The 24,185-nt window shown below is 36.1% G+C and overlaps 1 protein-coding gene across 1 annotated transcript in view; it reads right to left on the bottom strand.

Moving 5' to 3' along the window:
- CNTN5 (contactin 5) overlaps positions 1-24,185 on the bottom strand; it is a 238,293-nt gene that overhangs the window by 45,386 nt on the left and 168,722 nt on the right. The window contains exons 12-14 of the mRNA XM_053969809.1: positions 20,192-20,319; positions 19,054-19,229; positions 4,695-4,815 (exon numbers count right to left, since the gene is read on the bottom strand). Of these exons, the coding sequence (XP_053825784.1) occupies positions 4,695-4,815; positions 19,054-19,229; positions 20,192-20,319 (425 nt within the window). The remainder of the gene's footprint in view (positions 1-4,694; positions 4,816-19,053; positions 19,230-20,191; positions 20,320-24,185) is intronic.

Below are 24,185 nucleotides of genomic sequence, written 5' to 3'. Positions count from 1 at the left end.
TCCTTGGGTGAGCAAAAAACAGAAGACATAAATGAAATTAAATCAGGTAATGACTTGGGTATCAGGAATGTAAGTCCATAAAGGTGATTTTTGTTGAATTCATTCACCCCACTATTTCTTTGATCATCAGACATACATAATTTCTGTCATGGGATTGCACTTGAGGTACCACATTTGTGCAGGCCTGGTGCTAGAATAGTTACCAGCTTCTGTGAAAAGCTGTTTTCTCTTCTAGATGTCCTTGAGATGGATCAGTATTTTCTGGTGTTATGGCCTCTGATGACTGTCTTCCAGAAAATATTGCAGAAAATTTACCACTATCTTCATCTTTGCCCCAGTGGAGGGCAACCTGATTCAGAGGGTGGCATGCCTGTTATTTAGCTTTTATAAAGCTATTTAGCTTTTCCCTTTCCAATAAACAGTTCAGTGTATTGGCTTAAGCCATTGACAGAGGTTCACCTGGGGGAACCTCTGTTCATTTCTAGAGCAGGAGTCAATTCAATGAAAGAAGAAAATATCTGAGTTACTGGTGGTGCCCCAAATTGTGCCCTACACATTCAGGTGCTCATTTGTTTGTCACCTGATTTCTGTGCTCCTGGCTCTTCTGCCTCAGAAAGAGGCTTGAACATATCTTGATCCCACCTAACAGCCACGTGCAGGTATAGCATGCTTTTAAGGAGAAAGTGTGATTTTGAGTCGTGGTCTGAGATGAAAAGAGTTATCTTACTAAATAGATGAGCACTATAGTTGCTGAGCTAAGCTGAAAGTGATTGACATTGCCTCTTCTGCCTTAAATCAGTTTTGGCCTTTGATCTGAATCTTCTCTCATCCTTCCCATATTCAGAAAAAAAAAAAAAAAAAAAGGACTCTCTGGGGACCTCTACAGAATCAATGTGTGTATCTAGAGGGGATGGGAGATTTTGGATGAATGAAAGATCATGAGTGGTTTTTTTTTAGGCACGTAATAACAAAAAAAACCCTGTGATGACAAATTGCAGAGAATTTTATAGAGCTGTATTTTGGAGAGGAAATGCCTTTGTAAGTTAGATAGTAGCTTACCTGAATATAGAGAGATGATGCCAGGTATGTCAGGACAGCCCGCCCTTGAAGGTCACTGTTGACCAGCATGAGACTACCAAAACACTTCTCACTCACAACCCACTCCAAGAATAAAATGCAAGACATTTAATTTGGAAAGCTGATGTACTGCCTGACAGGTCCAGTCACTGGCAGAGCATCTCTTTCTAATGAAATCTACATTACTGGCAGCATTAGAAAAAAAATGTTAGGGACTACTAAAAAGTTTTTCTTACTTTAGTATGCATAGTTTAATGACATTTTAGAAAACTTAGAGAAGTATTTGGAGGGTTTTTTTGAGTATTTAGCACTGATGGGACTTGAATCCTGATTTTGTCCAAACATGACATAGAATATATTTTTATATATATTTTTGAAATGTTCCTGAAAGAGATTCACTAGGTCACAACCATTATTGAAAAAATATTATATGTGTTTTTCACTGCAAATTACCTAAATTCAAGATCTGAAAATTTAAATTTTGAATTTAAAAACTGTATAACACATTATAGAAAATTGCAGAACAGAAACTTGCTTCTGTCTTTATTTCCTTTGTTTTTTCAGACACACACACTCTCTCACACACACACATACACACACACACGTATATATACAGTAAATTCAGGAAGCTTCTTGCGCCATTAATTACCTTCTTATGAGTAACTAGACTCAAAGAAATTGGGATTTACTTGGTACTGTACATTCTCTGTTCTTTGTGTTGTTTTTCATTGGTGATATTTTTGGAATATAGCTTTCATTGTATCATGCAGAGCAAAGAAGAGCAAGGACAAAAATCGTGACATTCCCTGGCATATAATCAAGGGAACTTCCAGCAGAGCAAGTAGTAAAAATGGTTTCAAAATAGATAAATATTATTTAAGGATACTCTGTTTTCTCCACAATAAATGATACTAAGACATTGCACTTCCTTGAAAATACAGGTGTGATTGGCTGTCTGTTAAAGATCAGGATGTTAATTTTGAGCAACAGAAATCTGCAAAGTTTGTTTCTGCTTCCTCCATCTGAGGAGGCTGCAGCGAGGCATAATACTGTTCCAAGTCACTTGTAATTAAGCGCTGACAAAAAGTCCTTTGACTTAAAAATAGAGAACCAGTTGAATGCATACTTCAGTTTAAATTTAATCAATTTGCTAGTGGCAGTAATTCTGATATTCGTGAATATCTAAAGCTGGGGGAATGAGATTATTTTAATTTAATTTATTCTCTATGTTCAATTTATTTCATGTAGAAACAATGTAAGAAGGACAATTTTTCAAGAAAAAAATTACAATGATTTATTAAAATACCATATGAATCCTACAATAAAAGTAGTGATTGAAATGGAGTTATATGCTGGTATGATATTATCAGTATTATCACTGGCATTTTCTGCAGAAACAAAAGGAGAGAAAGAAAGGTCAGAGCAAGGGTGTGCTGTAGGTTTGCTTATATCAGTACACGTAAGAGTTCATAACAAAGCTTCTGCTATCTCAGTTTGGCTTTGGGCTGTAATATTTAAAAGAAAAGGATGTTTTGTATTATGCATAAAGTGAAATTATTTTGACTATAAACTGTACTGGAAATAAACAGTAATGTGGCTTTGGATTACAAACTTTACTGCGTGAGTTTTCTTCATAAAAGATGACTTCCTTTGTCAGATGGAATTCTTCAGAGTTAACTGAAATATTTACTGAAACACCTGTTTCTGCTGGTATCTTCTCCTAAGTAATGTCCAGTATCACCAGAAGCTAAACATAAAGAAGTTTGAAAGGTGCTACGATTTGGGGTCATCGGTGTCAAATTGCACACCACTAAGTGCACTCTACAGGCTGAGATAGGGGAGAAAAAAAATTAGAGATACTGAAATGAAAATGAAGTTCCTGTAAAAGTATAAAGAGAGATAGATTAGATTCTTATAAATATTTTTGATTTTTGTACTGTTGATGTCTGTAAGGACTAGTCATTCACAATTCTACGCTGAAGGTGCTTTAAACATTTTCTGGAATACAAACCAAAATTTTTTGCTCTATCTTAAAATTATCCAATTGTAGAAACAAGAAGAAGGAGAAAATTGTAAACAAAGTATATTTGAATTCAAATTCCGCTACAAAGCAGTTATAGCTTTTACTTCAACAGCATGGTGACATGGTGATGAGACTCACATAAATGCATCCTGATACTTCTTACAATGCCTTTTTTAAAATTTAATTTCAGACCTCTTCCTCAGAGAAGAATTTCATTTCTACAGGAAATTCAATAAACTAATAACCAGTATTCTTAAAAAATAATTTTGTAATCAGTCTATCCTAGATAATAACTAAGACCTTTTTGTCACAAAAGTTCAATTTAAAGTTGAGATTGTCTAGCCACAGAGCCTCCTGCTCTTGTCTGAGACAGACAAAGGGGGCACAAAAAGGCCTTGCATAACCCAGAAGGATGGATCAGATTTCATAAGGCAGCTAAAATGTTATTACATGGCGAGTCAGCTGAATACAACCATCCCAATAGTGCCATAGCTCATAGAAATCTGACGGTCCTCAAAGTGTCTTTATGGAAATATTTAACTATTACTTTCATGAAAAAATATGCAGTCAGCCAGAAACATTCTCTATTATTTAAAACATATATTTACCCTAAAAGTGGTGGATAGGAACACTTCAAGTCTAAAGATATTGTGGAATGTGGTAAAATAAATATTTTTGAAACATTATAATACCCAAATAATTTTGATTTTTTTATCTGGAATTTTTCAAATGTTAATAAAATATCTACCTTGATTTATTATTTCAAAAATGTATCACCCACAGTAAGGCTACCCAGCTGTGCTACCTAGCAGGGATCCATCTCTCTTGGCATCGCAGGAGCCACCAGTCGTTATGCCAATATGTGAACTGCAAATACGCAGCCTTAGGTACTGACCACATGTGTGTGTATGCACACATGCACACACCCCTAGTGCAGAATGCAGAAACACTCTGCTTAATGGAGTTGGCATCCTCAGTATGATCTGCAATCCTTCAGGAAAAGGACTCTGTGTTCCTGTGAATAATCAGGAAAGTTCAATGACAGGTGAAGCAATTTAACAGATTATAGGACTGGGCATAAAGATGCAGTAAACAACTGGTGGTAACAATTCCATGTGTGGAAAAAAACAAATTCTTGTCGGGCTTCTGTTTCATTGTTCATATCTATAATTTTACAAAGGTCTGCATGGGCACCCCTCTTAGGGAAGGAATGAATGAATGTTCCTGAACTGCTAAAGCTGAAAGAATGGCTTGACCATAAGATGAAATGCAAAGCATCAAATGGAATAGCAAAAACTCATTATATCTACCTTACACAGGTCTGTGAAGGTTAATTGTCTGTATTTTAGCTAATCTGGTATACCTTTTGTGCTGTTACCTCTCTTAAAACTGTCAGTTAACCCACTATCTGTTGTTTCTCTCTGCAGTGTCTGGAGGTCAGCTTACAGTGAAACTGCTTTCAAATGGCTTTGATAGCATGAAATCTGAGGACCACTGCATGGCAGAGATGTTGCTGAAGCTCACTTATTTAAAAGTCCCTGGTACAGCTCTTTGTGGTGACTCTGTTTTCAGGGGGAACCACAAGTATACTCACCCCTAACAAGCAGCTCTGTCTCATCTGACACGGTGTCCGCTGCGGTCTGGACCCTGCAACCATATCTCCCAGCGTGCATCAGGAGGATGTTCCTGATCATTAAATCTGCAGAGGACGCTTGCTGAAAGGGATGGAGTGCCAGTTTAAAACTCAGTAAATCTGTGTTCAAGGTAGTTCACAAGGGTGTTTTTTGTACAGTCTGAGCAACTCTTAAATGCAGCTTTCATCTTACAAAATGTATGTGTCCTAAGACCCTCTTGTGAGGATTATCAGAACAGTGCATTTATACAATTATTAGTAGGGATTAAAGAAGAACATTTCAGGTTTTTAATAACTTTGACTTTGCTTAAAGCACATTGCTCATATTTGCATGTTCAAAGTGAATTATTCTAACTAGCACAAAGAAATTCATTAAGGAGATGAAGAGAAATATTTTGGATGCTATCTGTGGTATTAAAAAAAGTCCTCTTAGAAATTAAGAACTTTCTTTCTCTCCCTCTTTACTGTAATACAGTGACATTTGGAATATGTCTTGCTACTGTGCTAAAATTAAGATTACTTGACAGATAATATTGATTGATTTTTTTAATTAATAAAGAAGTTAATGCTAAATATGAATGAGAAAATATGATCAGATTCTCAGCCTTCTTGATGAAATATGTATGTATTTAATGCTGAAAAGTGCAAAATATATAGAGAGAATATAAAGAGAGAACCAGTTCAAATCTTTATTTTTTAGAATTTTAGCCAACAGTCATTGCAATTCCCCAAAGTTCACTTTAAGAAACATTAATTGAGTATAGGAATTTCCTTTCTCAGATTTGGTCTACTTTGCTAACCAAGTAAATACTGACCATCTTTCCTTGAACTACATATTTCTATCCCATGCAATGATTCTAATTTGAGTAATTTCAATCCTGAGTAAATAGAATTGTACCTTGCATTCAAAATAAAATATTTCTAGGGGTGTAAGTATTGATACTTCTCTAGCTGTACTAGAAATCTATCACTGAATTCACCTAGATTCATATTTGCTTTTTTTTTGGCTTATTCTTTGCTCATGTTGACACACTCAGATCTTTATCCTTATTCATTAGGAAGTTATGAGCTCCCTTTTTATAGCCAGTCATTCACATGTGCATGACCTTATTTTTCATAGGATTGCATTTCTTGTATGTTCCCATTTGTTATTTTCATCATCTGCTGTATTGATAAGATGTCCAATTTTGTTCTATACAATCGTCATTTGCATACTTCTTTCTTTTATGCCAAGGTCATTAATGACAAGATGAAATAGGATTCATTTCAAGATTCAATCTTCTATAATTTAGTTTTTTCTTTTTAGGCAGAAGAGTTCCCTTGCAGCACATCTTGGCACACTTCTTCCGTCAATCTTCTCTTCATTTGCATTTTTTGAACTAACTTGTTGTAATATTCCATGTAGCATCAAGGCAAAATCTTTACCAAAGGATATTCAAATGCAAAGAAAAAAAAAAGGTGGAGACATTAAGGCTGCCTCTGAGGCCAAAGTGAATATAGGCATGATCTATAGCTTAATAACCCTGTAGATCTAAGAGCAGGATTACCGTGGGAGTGTTTTGCCTTCTGAAGTGGCCTAGGTAATGACGTTGCTGAAGGGAAGATAGTCAGACCAGTCAGGACATAATGCAATTCTTATATTCTTGCTCTGGCATATGAGAAATCACAGCTGGGGAAATGGATATCTCAGTACTCTATAGCTCGAAATGCAAAAGAAGAGCACACACTCCTACCAGGAGTCAAATTCAGGATATAATTTTTTTAAAGTTGTATAACAGTAGCATTTACTAGCTATTGAAACCAGTTGATCAATATCACTAGTGATCTTGGTACAAAGCATTAGTTACTAAAAGGATAAGACCAGAATCAGTACACATTTGTCCTCTCTTGAGGGTAATTTACATCTAATGTGTATTTTATTGTTAAGTGTGAGGAATAGTGTAATGGATACCAACTGTCTGGTTTCATTGTTCAGGAGCTGTTAAAAATCTTGGCTGCCACTCTAACTTCCAGAGGGTTTATGAATGTGTAACTCCTAATATTCTTATCAGGAAAAATATATGTATTTCATCTGCACACCTGTATAACCGGGCAGACAGGCATCAATTGAAAGAATCGTTGCTGTAAGTGGAGAACAGTGCAGTATAATAGCTCTCTATGAAACACTTTTATTACAACATAACAGGATGTGCAGCCAGCATTCCTGAGGATGTGTGAGTGGATTAAACTGACTGTGTTTAATACAGATAGGTATATGCTCAGACACTTGATCATAATCAAGAAAATAATGAAACATTTTAGCTTCCATTTAGGTAAGTAGGAGATATGTTTGACCAGGGACTCTAAAAAGAATACTGCATTACTGTTGTTCAGTGACATTTATAAAGTGGTCTTTGTTAATTTTACAAACGCTTCCAGGTCTTGGAAGACTAATTATTTGTTGATTAGTTTATCCTGTTGTTGTGGTTTGATGCGGAAGTGAATTTTTTCAGAAAGTTAAGGTCAAACTAATTAGTAGTCAGGTTTAGATATTGGTACATAGAGTGATTACTAAAAGCCTAGACACGCCTCTGAGAACACAGGGGGTTAAAAGCAAGGACTCCCAGGGGAACTCTCTTTTTGTTTCCAGTTGTTGAAGACTGCAGGCTCTCCCCTGCCCAGTCACAGGCTGGGCGGAGGACAGGAAGCCATGAGGCCTGGGAGAGGTAGGCCAGGGGCGGAAGGACTAGAACAGGGCGGGCCCCTGCAGAAGGAAGGGTGGAGAGAAACGGAGATGCCTTTGTTCCCCCCCAGAGATGGAAAGAGACAGAGAGCCTGGTGGCACCTGGAATTTGCCAGCAGAGGAGAAGGAGAAGGTGGGGGGGAGGAAGGTGCCCAGCTGTGGGAGTTGGAGTCCTGGGCAGAGATTTCAGCTGTCCGGGGAGTCCAAGACTTCTCTTTCCTGGGAAATGAAGGCTTTGTAAAATATTATTCCTTCTCAATTTGAAGTAGAAGAGAGACAGTCTGAAATCCAAGATGTTAGAAAAAAGAATTTTTAAGTGGCAGGAGATGATAGAGTAGCTTTTGGCTGGACTTTTCTTGTTAGCCGTAAACTAAACCAATTCCTCCTGCAACAGAGACTGCATTTTTAGGAGGATGCAATGGTGAGCCAAGAGACCAGTTTCAGCGACTAGCAGCACAGGAATGGAGTAAACAGAAAATAGCTGAGGAGGGTGTGGTGATGCCCTCTGTCTTCAGGAAGAAGATGATCTCTGTTCTGGAGACCCTCGGCCTCAGAGGAAGAAGAAAATGGGGGGGGGACTGTAGTCCCAAAATGAGAAGCTAAACTGTTATTTCTTTTAGTCCTTTGCAAAGCATCCTTAAAATAGCCCTATGAGCAGTCTGTCCATGCACAGTAGTGAGAGCACTGTGACATGGAAAGGAAAGTGTCACACTGGCAGATTTTCTCCGGATGGTGCGATGTGTGACGTGGAAACACAGAAAGGTGGCAATTGTGTTTCCTGGGAGGGGTCTATAGTGCAAGAGAGACTTCTCTCTCCCTTAATAGACTGAATATTGATTATCTGAAGGGTGGCAAGTTAATCAGGAATCCCAGGTGGTGTCTTACTGTAGTTAATTAGAAATTAATTGGGGGTGGAGGGGTGTTTTAGAAGGTCTTTATCCTGAATTTAGTGTGTGTGTCTTTTCTAGTAGAAGTAGCTTAATAAAGTTTTTTTTTCCTTTATTTTTAAGCTTAAACCTGCTCTGCTCTGTTCCTGATCGCATGTCACAGCATTTATTTTGGGAAAGTGTATTTTCATGGGAGGCACTGGCATTGAGCCAGCATCAAACCATGACACCTGTAATGAGAGGCTCTAGGCCACAAAGAGGTCTGGGGGAAGTTAAACTTATGTGCTGGCTTTCTAAGTCTTAAGAAAATTTTTGCGCCTTGTCATTGTAGTTGCTACTTGAGCAATTACAATCCAGTTGAAAAAAAAAACCTACTATGTGGGAATGCAGCAGAGACTCCATTAAGAAAACTATCTAAGGTCAGAAACTTTCTTGTGCTTTTAGACTTCTGTCAGTGGAAAAAGACGTGATACTTCAGCAAAGCAGAGACATTCACTTCACAGGAAGACAAAAACTGGTTGATATGAATACAAACAATGTAAGAAGGTCTCTCTCACATGGGCTAACATGATTTAGGACAGCCTGGTGTATCAGCAACTTTGTGGTCTCAATTTTATTCAAAGCTGAAGTCAGTGGCATTTAAATTTCTTTGCCTAGGTCTAAATTTTGATGCTATTAAATGTATGTTTTTAAAAGTTGCCCTTTGTTTCACTGATTTTATGCTCTTTCTTGACAGGGAATATTTTGCAAGAAGTGCATTATTTCAAAGTAGCATTTTGTTATAAAAAATCCATATTCCTTGGTGTTCTGAGCATCAGGTATTATCCACTTAGCCAAGCATCAGTACCTTAATCTCAGTATAAACTTCTACTGTATTTTACTGAAGCTAAAACTGAAAAGAAAACAAACCAAAACTGATAGGTACAACAACCAAATTTTAGTGATTTTTAGGAAAGCTAAGAGTAACCTTCAAGGTCAGCATCAGCTACAAACCTGCTGTACACTGTTGATCTTCATTAAGCAGCAAATATAATAATAGAGCTCAGAATGCTATCAATCATGACTAATGTTTCTCTCCAGGACTACAAATTATTGTACCATTCATATTATGCTCTCAAGCATCCCATTCATCTAGTTCTGGGCAGCTCCAGTGCTGAATGATGTGTCAAGCTATGGATCTGTCTGCTTCAGTGTGGCATGTTGTCTGAGGTCATAGCCATATCTGCAATTAGCTTATTGTACATATAAGGTAATGCTTGCAACTATTTCTTTTTCAAAAGTTGGTGCCACCTATGCATTAGCATTTGCTTTTGAAGTGGAAATACTTCCCCAAATTCAAAAAGGCTCCAAGGAGCATAAAACATGCATACTTTGCTCATTAGTAATGACATAATTGCATTTGTCTTTTGCACTCATTGTCCTAATATTTGGGGGGTTTGCAGAAACAAACAAACAAGACAATTTTTTCTGTTGGGAAATTAATACTTCTTCAGTCATCTCAATTACCTGCAGAGAGGAACTTACATGTGGATTTTTTTTTCTCTCATAAATCTTAAATATCTTAAATCTTTCCATCTCATAAATCTTAAGAGGTTGTTGTGAGAGCCTGGATTGATACTAGTTAATTACTCGAACAATCAATCACTTAACTGCCCAGCTGCAGAAGGTGTGTATACTATCACCAGAGGCTACAGCTGGATGTTGGATAACATAAGGGAAGAGGCTGATAAGAGGCAGATCCTGCAAGTTGGGGTCCTACTTTTTATCATGCCAAAGTCCTTTCAGCAGTGACTAGCTGTGGAAATTCCCTTCCAGAGGAGAAGTAGGACATTCACACACAGCCCAAAGAAATTCACCCCTTCTGGTGAGAATGTGTCATAAACCATCAGACTCCCAAAGTGTCCCATGATCCAAAGTATTACATCATCCAGCATAAAATTCCCTGCCCCAGGTACTTGGGTGTGCCCACTCAAACCTGAGTAAATATAAACCCAGTGGATTTTTTGTTTCTCTCACCCCACATGGCTCAAGACAGTGACAATCATTTTGACTAGACTAGGACCTTCACCACTGAATCCAGAAGAAGAGAACCAACTGAATCCATACAGTGGTGACACATTTCTTGTCTCTCTGTCATTTTCTTTCTTTCCCTGCCCCCACTCTCTTTTCCTCTTTCTTTCCCTCTCTCCCCCTTTTTGCCTCACATTTACTGTTAAATAAAAATCCATACCAATGACTTTGACATATGGTCTCATTTGCACCTTAATTTAGGCAAAGACATCTCTCTAATTTTAATAACCAGATCTTAACAGTTGTGAGTTGCTTTGCAATAAACAGCTTTTACATATGTTTCTTCCCTCAAATGAGGAGAATTAAACGTAGAATTAAACTTATTCTTCCTGTGAGAGTGAGTTTATTGTCCTGAGCCAGTTGCTAGGAAACCTCTCTGTTAATCTGTCCATTCATTTGCTGAGCTTTTATCTCTAAACCAAGGTGGTCCATTCAGTGTATCCAACCTTTTCTTCTGAAGCCTTTGCACAATTCTAATTTCTAATCAATTTCTGAAGACTTTGCACAATTTCTAATCTGCCTGCATTTGAAATGGAGCTCACAGTTACACCCTGGAGAACTTTCTTAACATCTAGTAAGCCTTTCTCCCTATCTCTTCCATGAAAGAATTATGATTACGTTGGTTATCACATAATTTATCGCATATGCTCAAACTACAGAATCATATGTGGAAAATACATCTGAAATATCATTATTTTTTCATTGTATCAAACCTAGCTTTCATTTAATCTGCTTCTAATGCTGCTCATTTTCCACATTCATTGACATACTTCCCTTCTACTCCAACTGCAGTTCTTTGAATGTAGCTCTGATTTATCTTGGAAAGAGGGACAAAAAGCCAAATAAGTTCATAGTACTGGGTAGTTGGTAGAGATGACGTGTTGACCCACAGCTCTCAACTTCTGCACTGCAAGGGCTTGAGGACTGCCTAGAACTGTGCAGAGGATTCAGGCTATGAACTCAGCCTGGACAACATGCAGTGAAAACTCTCTCTTTGCCTGGGAAGAATGTGTCTAAAGTAGGTAATGAGAATATTACAAATGATCATGATTCAACAAAAGCTTAAATCAAAGGGAAGAAAAGAATGGGCAAACACTGACTGCCATTGCAGGAAAACTTTTATGATGAAAATCAAAGTCACTTCTTTACTATCACTACAGGGGTTTATCAAGGTGTGCTGCCTGTCTAAATCTCTTGACAGTGAGAGAGATTTGTAGGATGCTTTCCTACAAAGTCGTTTTTATACACCACTGTGTTTGGGAGGTACTAAAAGCCTAAAAAGATTCTATTCTGTTTAAACTGAGAACAATAAAGCAATGCTGTGTCGAGTAAAAAGGACTGAAATTTGATCCTAAACAAGAATGACCTGGGTTGTTAATGACAGCTTTTTCAATTTAAATGATAATTTAAAATATATGGGTGTTTTTACATATAATACACAGGTTAGGTGAATTCTTGACTTATATATTACTTCATTTAGCAAAATAGCCTTTATAAATGAAATTCAGTTAGATTAAATTGAAAAAAATATTTCGCAGTTAATTTTTGCTATATTTGAATGGCAATGGAGGTTTTTTTGGTGAGTTTATCTGAAGCAAACAAATTATTATACAGAATAACCTTATAGCAGTGTTATCTTTGTACCATCAACAGTAAGCAAGGACCAGCAACACAATAAAGATCTTTTAAATAATGGTGACAATTTATATGTACATTATGATGGATTGTTGGCTTCAGGCCAGATTCTGTCCATATTCTGTTTAAGGCAATTTAAGTACCATTTCATGCAAATTCTCAGGTTTGAACATATCAACTACAACTGTCTACTGCTTGTGATGATTACAAATTGCAAATATTTAATCTGAGAAGCAGCAGATTTCTTGGTTGATATGTTGGTAATGGAAAATAATATTCTGGGCTCTGTGTTTTAATCATATAAGCACATTCAGAATAAAGAAGATGAAATAATTGCTATCAGTTTTGTTGTGATCAGTGGTATGAGGCAGGATAATAATGGTAATATATCAGTATCCCGGCTGATGCAGATTGATTCAGGTATACCTGATAAAACATAACTTGCATTTCCTCTGTCTATAAGAATTTAAAAGGATGTTTTTAGGTTTATGAATCCTCGTGCAGGGGGAGTGCAGACCCTTCGACTGGTAGTATTTATGAACAGTTTTCATAGACATGGCAAGAATTATGAAAAGAGTTGTTTTGGTGAGTACTGGTGGTTTTGAGTGGATGCCAGAGAGTGATGGAGTGTTTAGAGTGACTAGAGAAAATGTGAATAAGCTCAAAATGCTTCAAATACATCTCAAGTGCATCTTGAATTGCTGCAAATGAGTTTGATTAATTTTATTTAATGAAGGTAGAAAAAGAGATGAAGTTAAAAGAATATCAGCTGTCAGGTGATCTGCCATGTACTGGGGTAGTTTTGTGAAATCAAGGTATTAGCAAGAACATGGAAAAAGCAGTGAGATGGGAAGGAATGAGAAAAGAGATGGGATATGAAATGGCAATCTTCAGGACAGAGATACCCACTACACTTCTGATGCTAAATTCATGTTCTGTATTTGAGATTTTATTACCATGAGAAAATAGGAAGAAAAGACCTCTAGAGGCTCCCTCCAGTGCAGTAGGTTACAATGAAAATGATGATTATGTTTTGCTGGTTTTTTTTCCCCCTAGTGTTATATAATTTTCTTTGAGACCTACTTACACTTCCTATTTGTTAATATTAACTGGAATATGTTAATTAAGAGCAGTTGTACACAATAATGAATTGTTAAGATTCTTAGTATATATATTGTTGGATAACATTTATGACGTATTTATGTGAATATTATCTATTGTACTGCATGCTGTGTCTTGGTTTACAAAACAAGAGACAAAGAAAGGGGGCAAGAAGTAGAGGTGAGCTTCAGGACAGTGAAAGCTTCTTCCCATCACACTTTTCTGTAGCAACACAATTAAGGTTCACAGGTGCAAGGCCTCAAGAATAAAACTAAAATATTGGGAGTGTAAGAGCTGAAATGGAGAAATACTACCTGGAAGGTGTTGGAAAGCACTGTCACAGCAGCTGGGGAGAAAGGCTGCAGAGCTGCGAGTGTAAAATGCCAGCAGAGCTTTAAATGGAAGCTTCTTTAGGAACAGATATTGATCAGTTGTTCAAACAATCAACTCTGCTGTTATAGCCCAGATTAACACTGTGCCAAGCAGTTAAATGATCCAACAACTCCAAGTAAACAGAGGAAAGAATGGACTGTCATGAAATGTCTTTTATTTATCCCAAAGTTTTTTGCTTTAGAATGCTTCTTGTAAACAAGGAAAGGTATAAAATACCACAATGGAACAAATCAGTAAAAAATATCTGACTGTATTTCATGACTTATTACAATAATTTTTTAATAGAAATTGGCCAGGAATGTTAAGAGGCTCACATTTTCCAAAATTATTGGTTATCTCCCTTGTCTAAAACAAAACTAAATAGAAGAGTTCAGAGAATTGTTAAGGTTGGAAAAGACCTCTAAAATCATCAAGTCCCACTGTTATTTCAGCACTGTTGTGTTCATCCTTAAACTATATGCCCAAGTGCCACACCCACACTCCTTTTGAACATTTCCAGGATTGGTGATTTCACCACTTACTTGGGCAGCCTGTTCCAATGCCTGACCACCCTTTCAGTGAAGAAATATTTTCTAACATCTAATCTAAATCTCCCCTGATGCAATCTGGTCACTCTCTCTCAGCCTGTCACTTGTTATCTGGGACAGGAGAACTGATCCCCCCTCACTAGATTTTCCTTTTAAGAGCTGAAGAGGGCAGTAAGATCCTCCTCAGCTTCCTTTTCTCCAGGATAAACGAGATCAGATGTTGTTTATAATCTCTGTCCATTACTCTCTATTAACAGCCAAAGCCACAGGCACTTGCATGCAATAATTTACATCTTTTTTTTTTTTTTTTTTTTTTTTTTTTTTTTTTTTTTTTTTGATTCTAGGAAAAGTTTGGAGTGTCTTTTTCTAACACAGCATCAAATAAATTCAATCAGTTCACCAGAACTGTTTATATCCTGGAAGCAACACATGGTAAAATGCAGTATTACAATGTGGTCTTCTTTGAGTTTAGATTTTGGTTTGTATTTACCATTCATAGAACTCAAAGTCCAGAAATTCTTATTTTATTTAGTACACTATATAATTTACAATAGCTATTTATTACCAGAAGACAAGATTTAATTTTTTTGTTTGTTTAAGGTGCTCCTGATTGCTCAAATCGGTAACTGCTGTAGCATGACAAGTGGGCAAAACCTGGTAATGAGCACAGGGCTGAAATATCTAGAGATTAGAGTTGACAGTAATGGCTGTGTTCAGCCTCTTCCATCAGCAGGAATGGATTGCAACAGACAGTGAAACAAATTTGTAGCAATGATGCTGATATGGCAGCTTAACCCTGAACAGAAATTCACTGTGCACAGAGCTTGTCTTCTGCAAGGCTTCTGAAAACTATTGCTGTGCCTTATGTGGGGAGGAAGTTGGGGTGTCATGTAAAACCTCTATTTAATTAACCTTGTTTGAGTTTACATCCAATAGAGAGGAAAGACATTATTATTAACAGCCTGCTGTTTCAATTGATTTCATGTAGTGTAGAACTTAGCTCTTCCTATTTAGAAATGCTTAGAAAATTTTAATCTTAATTTCTCGATATGAGAAAATATGATAAAAGTACTACAAGAAATTAGGGAGTGACTTGAAAATACAAGGAAAGGTGTAAATTTATGCATTGTCCAAAATTCTAGGTTATCAAATTGAAATCTCCAGTACTAGGCAGGAATTGTCCAATCTATATCTACTGTCCTTTTTGAAGTAAAACAGTAGATTTCCATTCACTTCCATGTGAACAAATAACCATTGTAGAATATAACATGACAAGTTGTACTTATTGCTTCTCCTGGTGGCAGTTTCAGCTAAGATCAAAGACCAAGAACATATTCAGACGAAATCACTTTCCTGAGTCTGAAAAGTCAAGGTGAGGAACATTAAGAGCAATGCTGTTGCTTACCAGTCTCTGGATAACCACAGTAAATCATTTTGTTTGGTTGCTATAAAAACAGTATCAGCCGTCAAGCACAGAGTTGGAATTATGATAGCTAGATGAAAATCTACTGAAAAAATCAGATATTTTTAGATGAAAAAGGGCTATGTCTATGAGAAAATTAAGGTCAGTAGAGATTTTAGGAGACAACATTTTGAATAGAATTTTGACTAGGACTTCTACATTTGGCACAAGGGACAGAAAATCAAAGTTATCCTAATAAAAACAAGCAAGTTTATACTTTCTGAGTTCATTGTATACTGTGTTGCTACAATAAAATTTTGGAAATTCAGATTTCCATGCAAAATTTTTCTATTAATTAGACAGATTACCCCTCACAGAACCTAAAATGTTATCAAGTCCTTTGTTAGACAAAATTAGACTTTACCAGTGCCAAAGGATTCTGGTTTTATATAACCCTTGGCATTATTTTTTTCCCACCAAATGTACTGTGAAGTTACATATACACAACATTTGGGATGTTTTTTTTTTTCCTAGACTTCTATCTGCAGTCATTCCAGTAGAAATCAGCTGGTCCATTTTCCTTAATATTCACTTTATACACAAGTTGACATCCTCATCACACTTATCTTTTTGCCAAGCAAGTCCTTGAAGTATCTAAATTGGTATGAGTACTAAATCATTGATAGCTCAGTAAAGAACAGCAAAAATACCTTCGGTTTTTATGAAAGATTACTTCTCAATATGAAAAATTATAGCAGGTTTTTTTGGTACAAAAGCTACTGATATAATTTCAAAACAAAAATAATAATTTTTATTAGCAAGAAAAGATTTTCTTTTTAATTGTAATTGCTAAGGGTCATGCAATTTTAGTAAGTGAAAATTTATCTACAGCCCAAATAGATGTTACTTTGGTGATAGCTTTTATAACACTGCATTAAGAATGAAGATGTTCATCATACCTAACACTTGGGTCTGCCACAGTGAAAATATGAGCACTGCAACCAGTGATGAGAGGTTTACAGTGGTTTTATTATTAGCAAAAGCCATTTAAATAATGTTTAATTTGTCAGGCTTTAAAACAAATAAGCAAACTGCAGGTAAGCCTGAAAATATTTTTATCTGATGAAGTATCAGTGTATGGACAAAAAAAATGGACATATAATTCTGTGCCTTCATGCACACATAAGATTTTTTTTTTTCTTAAACATATTCCATTAAAAATCATTTTGTTCAGGGTAAACTCATGCAATTTTGAAGTGTTTAATTCTTAAGAGCAAAGTAAGATAGAACTCTATCAGATTTCAAGTTCCTATTTTCTCCATTGATAAACCTATGGCTTTAACTCATTGTGTCTCAACTTTGAAACTGGATAGGTTAAAGGAGATTACATGACAGGAAAAAAGGAGTTTTATCTGCCTTTTTCCCTGGAACCTGGTCATGATTTAGATTTTAGTGAAGTAAAGAAATACATTTTTAACCTTTTGATTAATTTCTCATTCTCATGTAGTTAACAGAAATTATAGTGAAAGACAATTGCCAGCATTGCAGAAATGAGTAGGTATGGGAACTGTGTCAAAACACAAAAAAATTCCTGTATTACCACAGCTGCTATTACCACTTTCAAGATTTGCATCTCTCAATGGATCCAGCTTCATTTCAGGACAATGCAAAAATCAAGATATTTTAACTACTACTTTATGAGAGACTTATTCAGCCTGGAGCAGGCTGAGATGAGACCTTCTTGCCATCTACTTCCTTATTAGAGGAAGCAAAAGGGTAGCTGCAGATCTCTTCACACTTGTGACCAGTGGCAAGACCCAAGGCACTGGCCTGAAGTTGTGCTAGAGCCTGACAGAGTTCAAGTGATGGATCAACACTCTCAGGCACATGATGTGACTCTTGGCGTGTCCTGTGCAGGGCCAGGAGTTGGACTCGATCCTTGTGTGTCCCTTCCAACTCAGCTTATTCTGTGATTCTGTGAGTAGTACTATTTTCACTTAGTAAAGTGGCAGTAACACTCTAGCAGCACAGTTAGGAGGAGGTCATAAACTCAAATAGCTGGTTAAATCTATCAAGTTTTGGCCAAATTTTAATCATGTCAGGACAGTTAAAACATTCAGTAATTTTAGTGAGATTTGCATGAATATTTGACAGAAAATATTATGTTGTCTTTGATCACTTTGAATAAGCCTTATTTCTATCAGTTTGAGGGCTTTCTCTTATAGGAATGAAATTAATGGAGAATTCTTGGGAGAGATCTACAAAATCCTATTTTTTCATTTACTAAGTTATATTAAATTAGCTTTCTTTTGACATGAGATATGAAATTACATTGAAAATTTCCTAGCCTGTGGATATTTTCCAGTGATTAAAATTTTCCTTTGAAGAGAGATGCTGAAATACGCAAGAAACATGTAGCATGTTTTAGACTTCAATTTTTTGGAAATGACTTAAAGGTAAATTGTAATCATGGGGTGTTTTCTTGAATCAAAGAATGAAGTTAAAAAAGAGTGAAAATTTTCCTTCTTACATAAATAGTGTTGTTTTGAGTGTTATATTCCTCAGATGAAGATAACTATGCTAAGAACCTTCCCACTAAAATATACCTTGCTAATGTTGTTCAATTAAAAGGTTTATTGAAGTAAACTGAATTTTTAAAAACATGAACCCCCCCCACCAAGAGGATATGACCTCCATAAAGAGTATGTTTGCCTTTCATGTAGGCAAGCAGAAGAATAAATTGATTGCAGCTGACAAGGTTTTTAATGCAAAGTTAACTTTGCTACATTGTACTCAAATGAGATAAATTAAGTTTTAAAATTTCCTGACCTTTATGAACTTAATTTTTCTCTGTTAACATAGCATGAACATTTGATTTACATTTCATTAGTTGGAAGATTCAGTTAAATTACTGTAGATTCCATTTCCAAGCTTGTTCACATTAAAAGATTCCTTTCTACTAAGAAATGTTCAAATAATTTTACATAGGACATGTTTGAAATTCTTTATCATACCATTTGATCACATTTAACTCTTTTTGACTCAAGTAGCAATAGTTGAAATTGGTATGCATATTTTTGTCCATATGATTCATATTGATGTAAATAATGGTTGCACAGTTAGGAATTACCTCATGCAGGGAAGTTAGTAAATATAGCCCTTGCTATTCAGATATTAAAATATATTCTAGGCAAGTAAAGCGTTGGGAGGTAAGGGCATTTCAACAGCCATGTTATCTGTGAGGGAGACATCAATGCTCATAGCAGCATCCTTTCTATATTAAAATCAGCAGAAGAATGTAAGTAGAATTTGATGAAAACCCCTTTCTGTTCCCTCACAAAGATTATCTGATACATCACTAATGGGACATACAAGTTTAAATTTAATATCTTCCTGAAGAATACTACTTGCGGTAATTCTAGTGATCTGCAGTTTGCACCTCTTCTATCTAACATTTCTTTCCAATATTACTGAAACCAGTTATCTCTCAGTTTGATCAAAATTTAGTAAATGTGAGACATATAAAAGCATGCAAATTTCTATCAGTTCCCAGCACAGAGATGACAAATGCATGGTCACTTACTGCCTTGATGCTTTCAAAGTGTCCACCCTCTTTCTCAAAGTCAATTGGCTGCCCATTGAGCGTCCAGTAGAAGGTGACATCCATTGTGCTGTCATGAAGGGCTTTGCAGCTGAGGACGATGCTCTCTCCAACTGTTAACTCAATCTTCTTGGGAGTCAGCTCTATTCTTGTAGGCTCTAGAAACAGAGAAGTGTTAGGAGCATTCAGATGGAAATCTGCTTATAGTGCCACACCAAAGTAATAGGATTGACTACTGGTGAGTCTACTCAGAGCTTACATGAGCTGTTAGTATGAATTGCCGATAGTCAAATATTGAAAGATATTCATAATACACACTGAAGCATGACACTGGGGGTCAGAAGGTACAGACAGTTTCATGGCATCAATAAGGCAGAATCCTAAACAGCAATCTATGGATATAGATTAATTATAGAATTATAGATTGTCAAATTATAGAATAATCTGACATGGATTAATTAACTAATTTTATTAGTTTCAGGAAAATATTTTTTTTTTAATGGCTGCAGCATATGGAATCTTGTGATTGCATGAAAATTTCAGTTTTGTCACATAAAATGATAAAGAATATTTCCTGGGTTACTAAATACAGGAAGAAGCTTGAAAAATGAAGTCAAAAGGCTTGAACACCTCCAAAGAAAATTAATGAATTCAACTGAAAAATGAAAAAAAAAAAAGGTTCAGAAATGGATTGCCACTCAGTGGTTTTATTATTATTATTATTAATCTTCTAAGGTACTGCCTTTCTCTGGATTTTATGTAGATACAATTCTTATTTTAATTTAAAGGTTTCTTCTCATACAGGAAAAGTTAGAGGTAAGTGAGTTCTCAAAGATAAAATAAGTTAAAAGGCTATTGATTCCTTTACTTATAGAATTATTTATATTTTGAGTGATTTAATATATATACTAACTCTTATGACACATCCACAGTAAAACAGCTGGAGTTTGCAATCTGATTCGATGTCTGACCAGATGGAGTTTAGTCCCCTTAGCTTGTTGGAAATGCTTTTCTATTCTGCCTGTAGAATGCTGCTTTATGGTTGGCTGGGGATTCTAAGTAATATTTAAATATATTAGTCAAAAGAAATCAACATTACCATCAAAGAATTTTTTCATACCTTTAACAGATACTGATGCAATGATTTCTGCAGATCCAAATATATTTACACCTTGACATAAATACCGCCCTTCATCAGACTTGGAAGCATTCAGGATTCGCAGACTCCCATGTGGAAGAACCATTATCCTGGAAAGAATAAATCCAAAAATATATAAATATCTCTCCCATCCTACCAGCCAAATTCCATGATGATATCTTTCAGAGATAATAAATAGGATTAAGGACTGCTGCCTCTGTAGCAAGGGATGATGAAGATGATAACTGAATTATCTTCTGCTTCAAAAAGATTTTAATAATCCATTTTACTACTCCTTCTTTAATTCAAAATTTTCACGGAAGCATCAGTGGATTAGTATCCTTTGACACTTATTAGGGGTGAATTGTAATGAAACTTCTGTAGAACAGTAAAAAAGGTAATCCTTCATAATTTGTCTTCAAAGTTTCACCACTATATTATTGTCAAATCACATTTCAATATCAAGCACAGCTATTCCATCTAGAAAAAAAAAATGACCTTAGAAATCAGATCTGAGAAGAATAGGAAGACAAATTCAAAAGACAAGAAAAAACCCCTATAAAATTAATTGTATCTGGTCAACACTGGTTTTATAGCATCACAGCACAGTGTAGGAAAGGGACTTAAATAATTGCTTTTTGTAGATGGGCTTTTTTTTTTTTTTCTGAATTTATAATTGCAGGTCCACTATACCTCTTGGTAAGTAACCCCACTAAAGCATGTTCATGAGAAATGATCAGCTGCTCACATTTAGGAGTTTCAAATTTTGTTTTTGCTTGCACAATATTAATCATAGAGTCCATGAAGCAACATGTAAATTAACACTCTTTTTGCTCTTCTAAAATGACAAACACAGTGAATTTATTTTATTTTAGAGTTGCAGCCTGGAAGAGCAGTAAATAATCATGGCTCTTTTTCTGACAGAGAGCTAGGAGACTACAAGGAATATGACAACTCTTAGACGATATTTAATCCAAGACCTGCTTGCAGGTGTTGTGTATCCTTTCCCAGGTTAGGCACTGGTTACAGCTCTCTTGAAGGTCTTGGGAGAGATAGACTGGGAGCACGGACACTGGAAGCAGATAATCCTCAGTAAATGCTTTCAGGTATCCCATAAAAGTGGGGGAGGACATGGGATGTTCCTTCTCCTGTATTTGAAAACTAAGTTAAGACTTCTGTGTTAAAGAATCTAAATAAGTAGGTGGGTGGCTTTTCTCCAGGGATGGTTGGATTTTTAGATATATCTGTCCAGTGAGGACTTTCTGGAGATACAATACAGACTGACACTCCTTCTGCTGGGAATCCTCTGTGGAGTCTATGATCAGAAATCATGAAGGGTACAATACTGTGTTTTACACTTGAGAAGTATTTAATCAGGGGTATGGCATTTGGGACAGGACTGGGTTGGGCTCTTCAGCAGCAAAAAAGGGAAGGTCTTAGATTTATAGACTGTGTGTGTTAAACTTCACCGCTGTTACCTTTGATTTATACTGGGAGTGATTTACATTTTAGGCTTAAAATTCATTATTATGTCAAAATTAAATCATTATTATGAGACTGCATTTCTTTCTTTCTTTCTTTCTTTCTTTCTTTCTTTCTTTCTTTCTTTCTTTCTTTCTTTCTTTCTTTCTTTTCTTTTCTTTTCTTTTCTTTTCTTTTCTTTTCTTTTCTTTTCTTTTCTTTTCTTTTCTTTTCTTTTCTTTTCTTTTCTTTTCTTTTCTTTTCTTTTTTCTATTCTTTTCTTTCTCCCTCCTTCTCTCCCTCCCTCCCTCCCTCCCTCCCTCCCTCCCTCCCTCCCTTCCTTCCTTCCTTCCTTCCTTCCTTCCTTCCTTCCTTCCTTCCTTCCTTCCTTCCTTCCTTCCTTCCTTCCTTCCTTCCTTCCTTCCTTCCTTCCTTCCTTCCTTCCTTCCTTCCTTCCTTCCTTCCTTCCTTCCTTCCTTCCTTCCTTCCTTCCTTCCTTCCTTCCTTCCTTCCTTCCTTCCTTCCTTCCTTCCTTCCTTCCTTCCTTCCTTCCTTCCTTCCTTCCTTCCTTCCTTCCTTCCTTCCTTCCTTCCTTCCTTCCTTCCTTCCTTCCTTCCTTCCTTCCTTCCTTCCTTCCTTCCTTCCTTCCTTCCTTCCTTCCTTCCTTCCTTCCTCCCTCCCTCCCTCCCTCCCTCCCTCCCTCCCTCTCTTCCTTCCTTCCACAACTTCCTTCCTTCCTTCCTTTTATTTTCTTCAAAAAAAAGAAGAATATTCCCTATTTTCTAACTCTGGGAGAAAAGGTGGTTTATTATGTGAGGTTTATAAACATTATGGTGGAGAAAAGAGAATTTCATTCCGGTGAAAAATGTGCTTCTGTTCACTTCAGGTGTGAAACCACTCAGTACTCTCAGCAGACGGCAGAAGAAAATAATAGCTTTAAAAGTGAATGGGACAGAGGAAGGACATGTCAACTCTAGGGTTCCTCAGTAAAACTTGAGGATTCATCTCCCGTCCTGCTCTAAAAAAATATACACCAGTATTTGAGTTGCATTATTTGTCTAAAGCTAATTTTATATAAAATATTATTGTATTAAGCAAATTACTTTGTATTAGAGTTTTGAGGGTTTGGATTTTTTTTCCAACAAATAAGAAGGCTTGAGACTTTGTTATGATATGTTACACCTTTGAAGAAACACTCTGCTTTAGAAACTGTCAGGGATACAAGCTTTCTTCATTTTCTCTTGGTGTAATTAAAAAATAAAATATACCAACATGTTCAGTTTTCAATGCTCTGATGACATCATTTATATGGCAATAGTCTTTGCAGAACAGTGGTAGATCTCATCAATATACTGACAGGATCAGGAAAAAAAGGTTATTCCTTTAATGTCTGCAAATTATAGAAGCTTATACACAGTTTAAGTTCAGATATAAAACAGTTTTGAAATTCTGACCTTGGAGGAAAAGAAATTTAGATGCAGATGGAAGATTATCTAATGAATCTTATGGATATTGTCAATTACATTTCTTTGTACTTAAAAGCTGCTGTTACCCATGAGGGAAAGAGTAATCACTCAATCAAAGGAATTGCAAACACATTTGCTGGTGAATTATTTAGCTCAGAAACTAATATTTTCTTTAAGGTGCCTAGCACTCATCTGTTCTCCCTTTTTTTTGTGTGTGTTTGAGAGAAAAACCAGAGGCCTGGTTATGATGGAAACTGAAATGCTTTATTTATGCATACAATACTTGCTGCACACAGCAGGAACATAGACTTCTCCTCCTTCCCTGCCAATATCTCTCAGTCACAGAAAGACCACCTGCGTAGCATGTCTACATATTTTAACAAAAAAAGTTTCATAGCAAAAGTTTTTCACTTCATAAATGGAAGGGAAGCAAAGAGAGGAAAATGGGGCTGGGGTAGAATTAAGGATAATTCAGGAAAAGAAGCAACCCTAATTTGTTAACTAGAAACTGAGGGAAAGATGGTGATAGATGAACAAATAGAGAAAAGATGATTGAGAGATCAAGGTGAGAGTTTGGAAATTACTGTATTTAAGTATAAGAAAAATTATTGTAATCACATAAAGGAGATAGATGCTGTCCGTAAAAAGGTTTCTGAGAAAAAGTGGCACAAAATCAGTGCCTCTGTATAAAAGAGTTTTCATCTGTCTAATAACATGAAGAAAAGGAGATGAGAGTTAATGTCTTGATGTCAAAAAATGTGTTGTCTTGAGATCAACTGCAACAGAGATTTTAGCAGTAATTGCTAGGAAAGAGGAATCAAGATATAACAGCAAATGGACTTGAGATAAAATAGAACATGGATTAACTTAAGTACATTGAATGAGATTAAATTATTATAATATTTTCTAGAGAAAATAAGGGCAGATTTAATCTTCCATGGGTTTCAAGCATGATTTTCATGCTGAAATTCACATGACTGGTTAAATACATTTAATACAAAAATTAAGGATTGCTAAGAAACTGGTTGAAGAAAAGACTTTTTTTTTTT

The sequence above is a fragment of the Vidua macroura genome, chromosome 2 (genome assembly GCF_024509145.1).
Source record: "Vidua macroura isolate BioBank_ID:100142 chromosome 2, ASM2450914v1, whole genome shotgun sequence".
Lineage (NCBI taxonomy): Eukaryota > Metazoa > Chordata > Aves > Passeriformes > Viduidae > Vidua > Vidua macroura.
The sequence above is the reverse complement of the archived record's forward strand: the minus strand, read 5'-3'. Positions and strand labels throughout refer to the sequence as shown.